This window comes from Myxocyprinus asiaticus, chromosome 15, assembly GCF_019703515.2.
Source record: "Myxocyprinus asiaticus isolate MX2 ecotype Aquarium Trade chromosome 15, UBuf_Myxa_2, whole genome shotgun sequence".
Classification (NCBI taxonomy): Eukaryota; Metazoa; Chordata; class Actinopteri; order Cypriniformes; family Catostomidae; genus Myxocyprinus; species Myxocyprinus asiaticus.
This window is the reverse complement of record NC_059358.1, coordinates 50,400,052-50,416,296: the sequence shown is the minus strand read 5'-3', so window position 1 is coordinate 50,416,296 and position 16,245 is coordinate 50,400,052. Positions and strand designations below refer to the sequence as shown.

Here is a 16,245-nt window from a genome sequence, read left to right as displayed (position 1 = left end):
ATACATTTTATTTACACCCAAAATCAGAATATCGCAAAAAAATTTGCGAATAAAGCAGCATTTTCATCCCATGTGCAAAATCGTCACTTCTAAAGAAATTGCAGCAAAATGGAAATTGTAACCACTGGGACTCTTTTATTAAATTGAATACTTCTTTAACCTCATGTTTGCTTGTGATCGGTGGCAGATGCTTTATATCTGTGTATCAGTCGCTTGTCACAGTCGCAGCTGGTTAGGACAAAAACTCAAGATATACAGAGGTCATCCATATTATCACTCATCACTTTATCACTGTATTTTTCTGCATGACATCTGTGAAATAATCTGTACTTATTACGTTTGGATGGACCTACATTTTGGAACATGTTGTAAGACATATTTTCTAATTTCTTCTGTTTACTCTACAACCGTTCACAGAGAATGCCGCATCATATTTTGAATGATTTTTTTCCGTAACCAGTTGGTAACCAGATCTATTGGTATTTCTGGTGGCCTACATGGCACGTAAAAACAAAATGAACTAAGGAAGGTTGTTTTATGAGTGGGCGGTTGTTTTTTCAGCAAAACAGTCTCTTCCAGACTAAGCGGGCAGTTCTTGGCCAGAATAAGCTGCAAAGTTGACCAGACTTGATGCCGCAAATCAAAAATCTACAGTATGTGCACCCTATGAGTTTCAGTGCCTGAAACTCAAGATGGCGCCGAGTATGGCTGCTGCGTTGCGAGCTCCGACACAACATAGTAGTGTTTTGTTTGTTTTGTTCACAATTCTTATGTTTTTTGTCTTGGATGTTGTCTGCCTTATTGTCTTCGACAGACAAACACTTTTGGACATTGGTTCAGCGATCTCACACCGAAAACCGGACTTCACATTCCTCAATGCCGACCCGCTGTTTACAAACACGCAAGCGGAGCCCTTTGTCTGGGCAGCACGGCCACGGAAACGCAAAAGGAAAAGGGGAAACAGAGCTGGTGTTCTCATAAGAGTAAGACGCCATGCAAATCGACCCCCGCTACCCAGTATTCTACTGGCAAATGTTCAGTCTCTGGATAACAAGCTCTGCGAGCTGAAAGCGCGGATCTCTTTCCAACGAGATACAAGGGACTGCTGCATTATCTGCCTTACGGAAACTTGGATGTCTGCGGAGATTCCAGACTCAGCCATTGAACCCGCGGGGTTCTCCGTGCACCGAGCGGACAGAGCGAAAGACCTCTCAGGTAAAAGCAGAGGAGGTGGTCAACAAATTTTTATGATCAACAAATCCTGGTATGATCAGAGGAACGTACATTCTATCAAGTCTTTCTGCTCTCCTGATCTGGAATTTCTTATGCTTCTGTGTCGACCATTCAGGCTACCGAGGGAATTCACAGTGGTCATTATCACTGCTGTGTACATTCCCCCACAAGCCGACACACACCGGGCACTCAAGGAACTGTATGGGAGTATAAGTGAGCAGGAAACCGCACACCCTGAGGCCACGTTCATTGTGACCGGGGACTTTAATAAAGCCAGTTTAAAGTCAGTTGCACCAAAATACCACCAGCACATTAGTTTCAACACACAAGGGGACCGGGTTTTGGACCATTGCTACTCTCCCTTCCAGGATGGCTACAAATCCCTCCCCCGCCCACCATTTGGCAAATCGGACCACTCTTCCATTCTGCTTCTGCCCGCTTACAGGCAGAAATTGAAACAGGAAGCACCCACCCTCAGAACGATCCAGTGCTAGTCGGACCAATCAGATTCTACGCTACAAGACTGTTTTGATCACACGGACTGGGAGATGTTCCGGTCCGCCTCTGATGATGACATCGAGCTTTACGCTGATAGTGTAATGTGCTTCATCAGAACGTGCGTAGAGGACGTGGTTCCGACTAGAACAATACGGATCTATCCAAATCAGAAACCTTGGATTAATAGCGATGTTTGCACGGCACTTAATGTGCAGACCTCCGCTTTTAATTCCGGGAACGCGGAGGAGCATAAACAAGCCAGTTATGCAGAACCGCAAAATGCCAGTACAGGAGCAAGATTGAAGGACAGTTTAACACCACCAACTCTAGAAGCATGTGGCAGGGAATTAACATCATCACGGACTTTAAAGGGAATAAAAACTCCGCCATGAACACCGCTGCCTCTCTCCCGGATGAGCTAAATACTTTTTATGCTCGTTTTGAGGGAAATAACACCTCCCTCGCGGAGAGAGCTCTCGCGGCTGAAGCTACAGAGGTTAGTTCACTCTCCGTCTCTGTAGCGGATGTAACCCGATCCTTCCGACGGGTGAATATCCGCAAAGCTGCGGGCCCAGACAGCATTCCGGGCCACGTCATCAGAGCATGCGCGAACCAGCTGGCTGGTGTTTTTACGGACATTTTCAACCTTTCCCTCTCTTTGTCTTTAGTCCCCACATGCTTTAAAACATCCACCATTGTGCCTGTTCCAAAACAATCAAAAATAACTTGCTTAAATGACTGGCGTCCTGTTGCTCTGACCCCCATCATCAGCAAATGCTTTGAGAGACTAATCAGAGATTACATCTGCTCTGTGCTGCCTCTCTCTCTTGACCCGCTGCAGTTTGCTTACCGCAACAACCACTCCACTGATGATGCCATTGCATCTACAATACACACTGCTCTCTCCCACCTGGAAAAAAAAGAACACTTATGTGAGAATGCTGTTTGTAGACTACAGCTCAGCATTCAACACCATAGTGCCCTCCAAGCTAGATGAGAAACTCCGGGCTCTGGGCTTAAACAGCTCGCTGTGCAGCTGGATCCTGGACTTCCTGTCAAGCAGACGCCAGGTGGTTAGAATAGGCAGCAACATCTCCTCATCACTGACCCTCAACACTGGAGCCCCGCAGGGCTATGTTCTCAGCCCACTCCTGTATTCCCTGTACACACATGACTGTGTGGCAACACATAGCTCCAATGACATCATTAAGTTTGCTGATGACACGACGGTGGTAGGTCTGATCACTGACAATGATGAAACAGCCTACAGAGAGGAGGTGCACACTCTGACACACTGGTGTCAGGAGCACAACCTCTCCCTCAACGTCAGTAAGACAAAGGAGCTTGTAGTGGACTTCAGAAGAAAAGACAGAGAACACAGTCCCATCACCATCAATGGAGCACCAGTGGAGAGAGTCAGCAGCTTCAAGTTCCTGGGTGTCCAAATCACTGAGGAACTCACATGGTCCATCCACACTGAAGTCGTTGTGAAGAAGGCTCATCAGCGCCTCTTCTTCCTGAGACGGCTGAGGAAGTTTGGAATGAACCGCCACATCCTCACACGGTTCTACACCTGCACTGTAGAGAGCATCCTGACTGGCTGCATCTCCGCCTGGTACGGCAATAGCACCACCCACAACCGCAAAGCACTGCAAAGGGTGGTGCGAACTGCCAAACACATCATCGGAGGTGAGCTTCCCTCCCTCCAGGAAATATATACAAGGCGGTGTGTGAAAAAAGCTCGGAGGATCATCAGAGACTCCAGCCACCCGAGCCATGGGCTGTTCTCACTGCTACCATCAGGTAGGCGGTATCGCAGCATCAGGACCCGCACCAGCCGACTCCATGATAGCTTCTTCCCCCAAGCAATCAGACTTCTGAACTCTTGATCTCCCACAATCAAATACATCAGCACTGCACTTTATTACCCTTACTCTTATATCTCACACCGGACTGTCATAAATTATATTATTATTATATTATATTCTCTCTTAACAACTGACTATCAACCGACAGCCTGAATGTCAATACAGTACAATACTGCACATTCTATATATACTATATATACTTTTTTATATATTTTTATTTTTTATTTTTATTGAATAATGTGTATCTATATAGTGCGTATTGTATACTGTACAGTGTATGTTATTATTTGTATATTGTTGAGTGTAATTATGTGTATATCAGATGTTTAAATTGTGTTGTGTTAATTTGATGTTATGGTAAACTGGCACTGTCTCATCACTGTCACGACTGCTATGTTGATTGGAACTGCACCCAAGAATTTCACACACCATTGCACTTGTGTATATGGCTGTGTGACAATAAAGTGATTTGATTTTATTTGATTTGAGGACATACAACATGGCCAGTTTATTTTGAATTGCAAGAATTATCATGAAAAAAAAAGGAAACTTGTCAACACTTTGCACCTCAATATTGTCTCTTTGTGTCTTGTTAAATTAAACTTACATATCTGTGTTTTCTTAAAAAACAAACAAACATGAACATAAGTATACAGAATATTTCCCATTTATAGACTTAAGGTGCATGAAAGCAATTGATGGTTTTAAAATCCCAGGTAATATTTGAAATAAATGACCTCAGGTTTCACATGATCACATTAACAATAAAATGACTTCCTTGTAGTGACTTTTGTCTGTACACTTGGCTAATGTTCTTGAGAAAGGGCCCTTTCTCTATATAAATAAGTTAACGTGCTCAATGCCACAAATGTGTTTGTTTAATTAGAGACCTAGTGCATACATTTTCATTTACTTTATATCTTTTCTTTGCTTACATTTTTTGTTTAAATCGTACAGCTTATCCAGGTTTAAATGGGGTTTTAAATAGCAGATTTTCAATGGGGTCTCAGACTTTTGGATCCTGCTGTATATTGCAGGATTGTTGTCTTGAGCCTAATCAGAAAACGTTCACGGGATAGTTCACCCAATTTTTTTTTTAATATTATCACTTACTCATTATCACTGTAACGTATGCTGGCGCTGGCAATGACAATGCAGACGAAGATGACGAAGTGTAGAACCCAAGTGCAGTTTTATTAACAAAAGTGAGATCCAAAATCCATAACTTCAAATGTGAACAAAACAAAGAAAAATATGAATGACTAGACTAAACTTGGCTTGACTTGACTGTGAAACAAAACAAGGAATGCTGTACACCAACAAAGTTACATTCACAAACAATACCTGACCATGGACAATGGAAAACAAGAGGGTTAAATACATGACATGGGAGAACACATAACAAAGATAACCAATATACACAAAGAACTCTAAACAAGATAACAAGACAATACACCAATGAAAAAAAGACACATGAATATGGAGGGAAACATGAAATCACATGACAAGGGAACCACATGACATGAAATAGGAACTAGAATTTCAAAATAAAAGACATGAAAACATGAACCAACAAAATACACATGACATATCCCCCCACATATGGCTCCCGATGCCCCAACACATGAATAAAACACATTAAACAGGGAGCTGGGGGGGGGGGTCTTGAAACGTGGCTAGACAAGACGTGGCGTGGGGCGTGGCCTGGCAGAGTCAATGGAAAGTGGGGCCCTGAGAGGCTCGAGAGGCAGAGCCATGGAAGGCGGGGCCGTGAGAGACTTGAGGGACAACACCAGGGAACTTGGTGCCTGGACAGTAGCCGATGGCTCGAAGGACCATGGTGGAGCTGGAGGTTCGGAGAATCGAGGTAGCGCCCAAGGCTCGGAGGACCATGGTGGAGCTGGGGGATCGGAGGACAGAGGTGGAGCCGGTGGGACTGAGGACCAAGGTGGAGCTGTAGGGAAGGAGGTCCCCGGTGGAGCCGCAGGCTCGGATTGACGAAGCGTAGCTGTGGGATTGGAGAGCTCAGGTGGAGCCAGGTGATTGACTGACCAAGGCAGAGCTGGAGGGACGAGGGACCCCGGAGAAGCCGATTGGCCGAAGGACCACATGGAGCCAAAGGGACATAGAGCCATGGTGTAACTAAGGGATCGGAGAACCAAGGCGGGGTCCAGGGCTCGGAGGGTCTAGGTGAATTCGGAGGGTCGGAAGTTCCCCTTGTCTGATCCTGAGGAAGCGTCCATAGGGTGGGTACAAGGGCAGGAACCATCTCTAGGTCCAATAGCCCAGATGTGGCTATGACATGGCGTAGAACAGACTCAGGCGTGGCTGTGACGTGGCATGGAGCAGGCTGAGGCATTGCTGTGACATGGTATGGAGCAGGCTGAGGTGTTGCTGTGACATGGCATGGAGCAGGCTGAGGCATTGCTGTGACATGGCATGGACAGGCTGAGGCATTGCTGTGACATGGCATGAAGCAGGCTGAGGCGTTGCTGTGACATGGCATGGAGCAGACTCAGAATCCGGGGCAAAAGATGGCGCTAGCTCAGCGGCCATAATGTGGAACTCTGGCTCAGCGGCCATGACGTGGAACTCTGGCTCGGCATCTGCCTCCCCCACAGTGAACATGGAACCAATAATCTGCAGGGCGAGGTCGATATATTGAGCCAGGCTGTGGGTACTCTGACCACCTGGCATCAGCAAAGAGATAGACTCAATCAGTCCAAAACGAAAAATGTCTTTGTGGGCAACCTCATTAAAGTCCACTTGGCATGCCAGAGCGCAAAAGTCCTCCACGTAATCCTCCAGGGGATGATTCCTGGTCGAAGAAGCTGGATTGCTGGGTTCATATTGCGGTCAGGTATTCTGTAACATTCTTGCTGGCACTGGCAATGACAAAGACGATGACGATGAAGTAAAGAACCCAAGTGCAAATTTATTCCAAATCGTGATATCCAGAAACCCTAACTCTAAACGTGAACAAAACATAAAAACATAAACTTGACTTGACATAAACTTGAATTCACAACCAAAGTTACATTCAACAATACCTGACAATGGACAATGGAAAACAAGAGGGTTAAATACGACATGGGAGAACACATGACAAAGATAACAATAAACACAAAGAACTCTAAACAAGATAACAAGACAATAAACCAATGAAAACAAGACACATTAACATGGAGGGAAACATGAAATCACACGACAAGGGAATCACATGACATGAAACAAGAACTAGAATTTCAAAATAAAAGACATGAAAAACATGAACCAACAAAATACACATGCCATTATTACTATGGTTTCACTACGAATATCATAGTTAAAATATGTTACTGAAATAAAACCATGGTAAACTTATAGTGATGGAACGCAAACTATTGTGAGGGTACGCAAAACTTATTGCTGTTGGACGCAAAACTATTTCAGAAAATACAATTCTTGCCCTGTCCTATAAGGGCCTCCATACAATTCATGGGGTCTTTAAGAAAGAAGGAAAAAATTACTACACTCAAGGAACTCTCTTCCTTTAACTTTTCGACTATGACTGGCTGTTTTAGATTTTCAAGCTAATCAGAGCAGACCTGGAACACAGGAAAATCACCCAGCAGCACTCATGCTGGGGCTACTTGCTGGGGGTATTATCTGAGGCCATTCATATTAAAACTGAGTTATAAAGGAAACTTTTTCAATTCTATAATGCAATCACATTTCCTTCATGCATGTTAAAGTTGGATCATAAAGTAAATTCTGGTCAATAATCCATTTCATTGATGTGTGAGAGACAAAACTGTTCATATGTTCTGTTGTAATAAACAAGCTTATGTAAAGAACTGATGAATTTGTTAGACTCATCCACTCTACTTCAGTGTCACTGAGCCTTACAAAACCTTTTAAGCCTTTCACCCAAAATCTCAATGTAAAGATTTTACATTTGCTTTTAGACAAACACTGAAACACTGACCACTGCTAAAAACTCTGTAAAATGTGTTTTGCTCATGAGTTTACGTCATGTGATAACATTTCATCTGAATGGAAAATTAATGCTATTTTTAATGCGACCACTGATCACAATGTGTTTGTGAAGCGTTTCCACTTTTAAAAGAAAGTGTAGCTAATTTTAGAAGTGGTTTGAACAGAGAAAGACTTGCAGATGCTGGAGAGCTACTGACATGAAACATCAACAACCACAATCAAAGCTGAGCGTAGTTTCAGATGGCAGCACTAATGTGGGAGGAAGTGTTGTCAATGTACCAACTGTCACTATAAACACAAATAATCATCTTGCATTTCCATTGTTATAACCCACCTGCCATCTCATTTACATTCATTCCACTTGTTTTCTGTAGATTTATGTAATAATGTGGATTTAAACACACACACATGGTTTCTTTCAGTATTAACTCTCTTGAAACGTGTCCCCCAATGTTCACATGAAACCCATATCACTGGTTTAATAGGCTCCACTGTGACAAGTTACCCCATATTGTGTGACAACATGCCCTATTATAAAATTCTCACCATACGTCAACATGTGTTCAGTAAACTGTATCTTATTTTCCTGGGCAATAATGGTGAAAATGTTTAATAGCTTCTTTGTAGCCAAGACTTCAAGGTATGTGGTTATGCAGAAATTGACTTTCAAAAATAAACCTACCCTGAGAAATATTCACTGGAGTAAAAAGTACAACAACTAGCCCCAATCATTTAAAAAAGCACTATACAAATAAAACTGGAACTGGAGGAAGTTTTGATTTCTGAAAGTTACAGTGAGCTCTGAGAATACAGTGAGCTCTTATCACAAAAGATCTGGGCAAATTTGATTCTTCATGACATGAGCCTTTTAAGGCTGGTTGTTTTGCTGTATTGCACAGATAAAGTCAGGAGAAAGGGTGTTCAATAAAGCACTCACCACCACAGGGAAGATAGGTGAAGCGTTGATACTGACTCCGTTTCCTTTTGCCATTGCACACGTAGAAACTGACCTGCACCGGGCCAGAGATCTGCTGATGCCGGTACGGAGGAACTTCAACAACCAGTGATGTCTAAAATAGAGGAGAATATACTCTGACTCTATACTTTAATAGACTTTAAAAGAATTGTTTAGCCAAAAATGAAAAATCAGCAATCTCATGTCACTCCAAACCTTTTTTTCCCCTAGGAACATTTTTGAATAATACCTGGTCACTCATTTCCATATAATGCAATTGGAACTGGTTCTATCAAGCTAAAGCTAAAGTATCAAATTTATGGTCCATACACCTTGTGCATGATATTCCAAATTTTCTGAAGTCTCGCTTTGTGTAAAGAACAGAGCAAAATTTAAAGGACTAGTTTACCCCAAAATAAAAATTCTGTCATTATTTATTCTGTAGGACTTTCTTTCTATGTGGAACACAATAGGAAAAATGTTAATGAATATCTTGGTCCGTTTTTTAATACAATGGCAGTTGATAAGAACTCGAGTCTGTATTTGTAGCCTGCTATCATGCTTAGCATTGCTTATTTTTCTATTTCTATTGTTACATCAATCACAACACCCCGCTGATCAGGAACCACCACAACAACAACAAACAACTCCATAAGGGATTCACATTGATATAAAACTACTTGCACTGCATGCCACATGTTTATGATAGCTTCATCCGTCAGCAGTGAGGGATTCACATGTGATAAATGTAAGGAATTAGTTAGGCTGACGGAGAAGATTAATGAGTTAGAGACACGCATCTAAATGCTAGTGGATGTCAGTGAGAAAAAGAAGCCAGTAGATATTGTTTCAGATGCGGCCAGTACAGCGGGCAACACACACACTTCGGTTCCGGCTGTAGAGCCCCTGCAGCAGGGCATTTGGGTGACGTCTCGGTGGCATACTCGTAGGGCAGGGGTCGGGAACCTTTTCTCACTAAGGAGAAAAAAATTTTTATCTCCAATTTGGAATGCCCTATTCCCAATGCGCTCTTAGTCCTCGTGGTGGCGTAGTGGCCCACCTCAATCTGGGTGACAGAGGACGAATCTCAGTTGCCTCCGTGTCTGAGACCGTCAATCTGTGCATCTTATCACGTGGTTTGTTGAATGCGTTACCGCGGAGACCTAGCACATGTGGAGGCTTCATGCTATTCTCCACAGCATCTATGCACAACTCACCACACGCCCCACCGAGAGCGAGAACCACATTATAGCGACCACGAGGAGGTTAACCCAATGTGACACTACCCACCCTAGCAACCGGGCCAATTGGCTGCTTAGGAAGCCTGACTGGAGTCACTCAGCACACCCTGGATTCGAACGTGTGATCTACCCAGGCCCCTAAGGAGCAAATTGTTTTTATTTTTGGTTGATGCATTTTTTCGACAGAGCCATAGCACAAACGAATAATTTACTATTTTAAAAAACAAGGTTTTTCAATAAAATAAAATGTTTATATTGCCCATAGACTACTCAAAAACAAACAAATATGCAAAAACTAATAGGTAATGTTGCAATATGGAATTGAGTACACGTGTTTGTGTGGGTCTCCATATAATTATTCTTGAAAAATTGTTCATGAAAAATTTTACTTCCCTTTTGGGCTGGGCGATATGTAAAAAATATGTTAACGATAACTGCCTTTAAAATATCGCTATATCCGATGATATGGTCAACCCCCCTGCCAAGAGTCGGTGAATATTTTTGCTTTATTGATTTTGCTTTAAAAATTAAATTAATTTATTGAAACACGAAAAACTTAAACAAAAGACATTTCTAAATTCAAATTGCACTTTAAACGAAATGAAAATAGCAATTAAAATAATGAAGTGATTAAAAAATCTTATATATAACCACCTCCCCAAATCCAAACATTTACCGTCTCCAACGGAGATTTGATAGATTTGCTATCACGCAAGCATACATCAACGACACCAGGTGAAAAATTACTAATAGCCTACAAATTAAGAACTAAAGATAGTTATAAATGTAAAGATAATTATAATAATCATCATAATAAATAAGCCTAATAAATTCCCTTGTGTTCCAAAAAATGCTGCCAAATGTGTGTTCTTATTGAATGTGTTTGTATTTAGTTTTGGTAACACAGTTAATGCTGCCTAAAGAAAAGAAAATAGAACTCAATTTTAGGCTCAAGGTGAACGTGTCTTGTATTACTTTATGATTTAATCACTTTCGTCTTTGTTTCTTTAATACAAAGATACCTGTATATATTACTGAACCTGCAGTGTTGCATTTACAATGCATAAGAGCGAACTGCTCCGTGGAAATAAAGCAAACTAAACTCACAGCACCTCATGAGATGATCGGAGATCATTTGCAGCATTCTCACTGACTACATCATCTTGCAAACAGTTTTCAGTCCAATGAAACAGAGAAAAAGGAGTGATAACTCTTTACATGCGCTTGTTCCACGAGACAGGGTCCCGTTGCACGCTCCTGAACAAACAGCGAATCAGACACAAGCTTTGGCGGCTTTTCTATTGTCTGTTCTTAAAAACATAATAAAGTTTGTTTCTTCAAGCACGTGTCTTTGTGGCTAACAGCATTTCTTGTCATGTGTCACTCCGAGATGTCTTACAGGTCACCCACCTGTTGCGGGTAGATGAGCAAAATTACATGCGCATGAAATACTTGCATTTGTACGAGGAGCTCGTGGACTGGATTGAGCCTCGTCACATTTGGAGTGTGGCGGGTGCTATTTTACACCCTGGGTGCACATAAAAAATAACGAACATTCATAAAATTGCTCGTAGAAAATGCTCTTAACAGCTAAGATCAATAGTTATTGGGAAACGAGACTCAGAACTCTATGAATGTGTGTGTCTTGGAGAAGCACTTTCATTGCACTCGTGAATAGCAGAGCTCACTGCGCACACATATCAAATCGGACGCGCATCAGCGGCTTTTCTTTTGTCTGTTCTTCAAAATATAATCATGTTTCATCAAATGTGTGTCTTTGTGTCTAATTTCTTATAATATATCACTCTGAGAAGTCTTACAGGTCGCCTTCCACAGTGGCAGGTACATCAGCAAAATACTCTGCATGAAAAATCTGCATTTGGTGGGTGTTCATTTCAAACCTTGTTCACCAGGAGTAGGCTGTACAACAAATTCAGGAGAAAGGAAATCAAAACAGTGCCATTGACTTCAGGCTTTGCAATCGCACCCACACTTTCTGCAGGAAAATTATCTCTAGAAAGTTTTAAACGATCATGTGTTGGTGAATGGTGAGACACCCGGCGAGCCACTTGATTTTTTAACAAAGAGCCACTTGTGGCTCTCGAGCTATAGGTTCCTGACCCCTGTCGTAGGGCAACGCAACACCACTCTCCTGTTTCTGTTAGAGTTTCCAACAGGTTCTCCTCACTCAGTGACATACCCACTTAGAAGCCTGTCGGAAGAGCCTTGGTTAAAGGTGATTCTATTGAAAGGAATGTGGAAATAGAGACTCTAGCTACCATTGTAAATTGCCTGCAAGGAGCCAGAGCGTCTGACATCAGATTGCATTAGCCAAGTGCTGGCTAATGCTAAACCTAGATTTTCTAAGATTGTTATTCATGTCAGCACTAACGATCACTAAATATAATATTAAAGAGGTGTGTGAACTTGCAAAAACAATGTCAGACACTGTAATATCCTCTGGCCCCCTCCCTGCTCTTCATGGCGATGAGGTTTATAGAAGATTTTTGTCACTGAATGGCTGGATTTCTGAGTGGTGTCTGGAGAATAGCATAGGATTTAAAGACAATTGGATGAGTTTTTGGGGTAGACCTGACCTGCTTAAGAGAGGCAGACTCCATCCCTCCAGGGAAGGTGCTGCTCCCCTCTATATTAATTGGGCTCATAGTCTTAATAGTGATAGTATTTGACTAACTGGGGCCCAGGTCAGGAAGCAATCAGACTGACATTACCGACTGTCTGCTAGCTGCCTTGAGAGCTGACATAGAGACTGTCTCACCTATATATCATATAGAGACTGTGTCTGTTCCCAAAACTATTAAACACAAAACCCTCACTAAGTCATTTTGAAAAAATGTAATTGATGTCAAACTTGAAAATAACCCAAAAATGTAAGATACACATTATGTAAAGGTAGGGGTACTAAACATTAGATTACTTTCATCTAAAGCACTTATTGTAAATTAAATGATCACAGATCATAGTTTGGATTAGCTCAGTTTGACTGAAACTTGCTTGAACAGTTTGGATATTTTCATTTAAATGAGTCTACTCCCCCAGGTTATTGTTATAAATATGAGCCTCACCTGAAGGGTCAAGGAGGAGGTGTAGCTACAATTTAAAGTGATATTTTTGGTGTTACTTAGAGGTCAGGATATAAGTTTAATTCTTTGGAAGTGATAATGCTTAATGTGACATTGCCAGATATAAATTTAAAAAAGCTCTGTCGTCTTTTGCTCTTGCTACAGTATATACAGTACACCACCCGGGCCATATTCTGATTTCCATAGAGAATTTGCTGATTTTCAGATTTAGTAGTTACTGTGGATACAGCTTTAATTGTTGGTGACTTCAACATTCACTTAGATAATGGAAATTATACACTGGGATTAGCATTTAATGATATTCTCAACTCTGTTGGGGTCAGACAAAATGTGACAGGACCAACTCATCACCATAATCATAAGCTAAATTTAATTCTGTCATATGGAGTTCATGTTGATAATATAATAATACTGCAGCAGAGCGATGATCTCTCAGATCATTACCTTGTCTCTTGTATGCTGCGCCTAGCTACGGTCACTCAATCTACGCTGCATTATCAATCAGGTAGAACTATTATTTCGACCACTAAAGATTGCTTCACTAATAAGCTAGCAGATTTGTCTCAAATACAGTCTTCTCTAGCACTCTTGATAGTGTCACCCCTCTTCGATTAGAGAAAGTTAAAGAGAAAACCCCCGCACAATGGTACAATGATCAGATTCTTGTTCTCAAGAGAACAGCTCGGAAAATGAAGTGCAAGTGGAAGAGTACAAAATGAAGCAGATATTCCATTGCAGCTCAGTAGTATGACTTTATGAATTTTTTTTACTGATAAAATTTAAATCACCAGAAACAAAATTGGAATTATGCAACCGTCTACCATAGCACCTCAGAAGACAGTGTCTCATATGATCCCCTTATGAGCAACTTCAGACCTTAGCTGTCATAGTCAAAGTGCTAGCAATATTATCAAAACATCAAAAGCAACATCATGTATGTTAGATCCAATACTGACCAAGCTCCTAAAAGTAATCTCAGAATCTCTTCTTAATATTAATAACTCCTTGCTATCTTTAGGGCATGTCCCAAGAAACCTTAAGGTGGCAATTATCAAAACGCTTATCAAGAAACCACAGCATGATCCTGGAGAGTTGGCTAATTATAGACCGATCTCAAATCTCCCATTGAATGGTCTAGCCCCACAGTACTTAAACTTCTATCATGCTATATTGCATCACATTCACAATGATATCAAAATTCTGGGCTGTTAATAATTCCTAGAATATCAAAATCCACAAAAGGAGGGATAACCTTGTCTTTTTTGGTTTCTAAACTGTGGAATAGTCTTCCTTGCAATGTTCGGGACTCAGACACACTCTCTCAGTTTACAGTCAGTCTAGACTAAAGAATCTCCCATTCAGCCAGGCATACACCTAATTTATCCATCAACTCGTAGTTATGCTGCATTAGTCAGTTTTGCCAGAACTGGAAGCACTTCTCATATTATATATCTCTGTTTTAAAGTGAATGGCATCTACGGCAATATTATTCTATTTGTTTTCCTGTTTTAACCTCAGGATGCATGTCGAACAGTCAAACTGCGATGCACCTCACTGATCTCAGCCTGCATCACCTTGGTCAAAAGATGGACTACACTCTCTTTTGTGTTCCTTGCCACAGTCGCCTTTAGCTTGCTCACTGGGGTCTATATACAAATATAATTAACTTTTTTGTGTGTCTAAATCATTACAGACATTACAGCTTTTTTTTTCTGTTATATAATTATTTTCTGTAAAGCCGCTTTGAAATGATGTGTGTTGTGAAAAGCGCTATACAAATAAAAATTACTTGTTTTGACTTGACTCACTTTACATTTTTACAATGAACAAATGGTCTCATAAAAGTAGTCCATACGTCATTTTCCAAGTCTTCTTAAGGCCTTGGTTTTGGCGAGTAATTTTTCAGTGAAAATCTTGATGTCTGTTGAGCATCCATGAATGCAATTCAGAGAGGTTCGTTTATTGTGGCTTGAAAGTTCAAGCGAGAACTTGCTAAAAACTTGCTGTTTTTAGCATGAGCACACGTGGCACTGTGAACAAGCTTTTGGAATGACACAAGGGTTATAAAATTATGGGAGAACTATAGAGCTGTTCACGTTGTAGTCCAAAACCCCGGAAGAGAATTCACCATGGGTTCCCACTGGAATTTCCTATGGGTTTTTATAATGGCAGTTTTGGATTTAAAATATATAAGGTCTGTGGTAAACATTACTATAAGATACGTGGACATTTTGTTCTACAACATAAATTACACACAGTCTTACAAAAAGTGTCCATGTGAATTTTGAAGCTGTATTGAATTACAGTACTTTAAAAAAAATTACACTAGAGCTTAATAAATCATGTCTGAAATGTACGTTGTAGAACAAAACATCCACGTATCATCAAATAACGATTAACACAGACCTTATTTTACTCATAAAGTAAAAACCCCATTATAAAAACCCATAGGAGAATCCGAGGGAAACCTTGGCGAATTAACCTTTTGCGTTCGCCTACGAATTGACATCTGACTAAACAGCTCTATTGCTTTCAGTGATTTACTAATACCAGGTTTCCCTATGCTGAAGCTCTGAAATGGACTAAAAAGTCATATGGACTACAATAATGGAGCATCCATTTGACACCATTGATACCAAATGGTAATTGTTACACATGACCAAACGTCATTAACGTCAATGCTGCCACATACAGCTTCATAATCTTACATTTCAACTGAATTTTTTTGCACTTCTCTAACCTTATATTTCTTAAAGACTTACATTTCTATCTGTTCCTCACACAAAGTTATCGTATTATTGCTTAAATAGACTTGGCATACAGCGCACAAGTAGTATGGACCACATTTTTATGCTTTTGTCATTTTGTTCCCCATTCCCTTTCATTGTGTATATTAAAGAGCAGGCAGGATATAATTAAAGTTTTATTTGTATTTATTTAAAACTTTGTGTACCCACAGAGAGCACGTGCACAGCCCATGTTCTTCTAGAGCTAAAAAAAAAGTCCGTAATCAATTTTATACTGATGTAATAACCAACACTGGGGTAAAACAGAGCAAAGAACACACTCACTGCTCTTGACTCTTTAGCTGTAATAAGCCATTTGAAAATGAACATTATCACAAAGTAAGACCTAAATAAAAAAAAATCAACTGTATGGATAATTTAATTTTAATTAAGTGGACTTGACAACACTGATCAATTGAATCCCCGCAAAGGAGGAAATGAGGAAAAGCTTGTTAGAAGGTGCAGGTAAATAACATCTGGATTAACAGTGCATGTATATGTACTGTAGTAATTATAAAAATTATATTAGAGTTGTTAAAAGGGTCTTTGGCATGTCACAAGAGGCTACATCCACAATGTGCA

General features: G+C 40.8%; 1 protein-coding gene across 2 annotated transcripts in view; it reads right to left on the bottom strand.

Moving 5' to 3' along the window:
* Positions 1–16,245, bottom strand: part of LOC127452525 (nuclear factor of activated T-cells, cytoplasmic 1-like) — a 126,635-nt gene that overhangs the window by 35,114 nt on the left and 75,276 nt on the right. The window contains exons 8-9 of one of the 2 annotated variants that reach the window (XM_051718033.1): positions 8,515–8,647; positions 6,421–6,484 (exon numbers count right to left, since the gene is read on the bottom strand). In XM_051718033.1, coding sequence (XP_051573993.1) covers positions 6,456–6,484; positions 8,515–8,647 — 162 coding nt within the window. In that variant the 3' untranslated portion in view covers positions 6,421–6,455. Of the gene's footprint in view, positions 1–6,420; positions 6,485–8,514; positions 8,648–16,245 lie in introns of those variants that run through there. The other variant, XM_051718031.1, reaches the window with a different exon arrangement.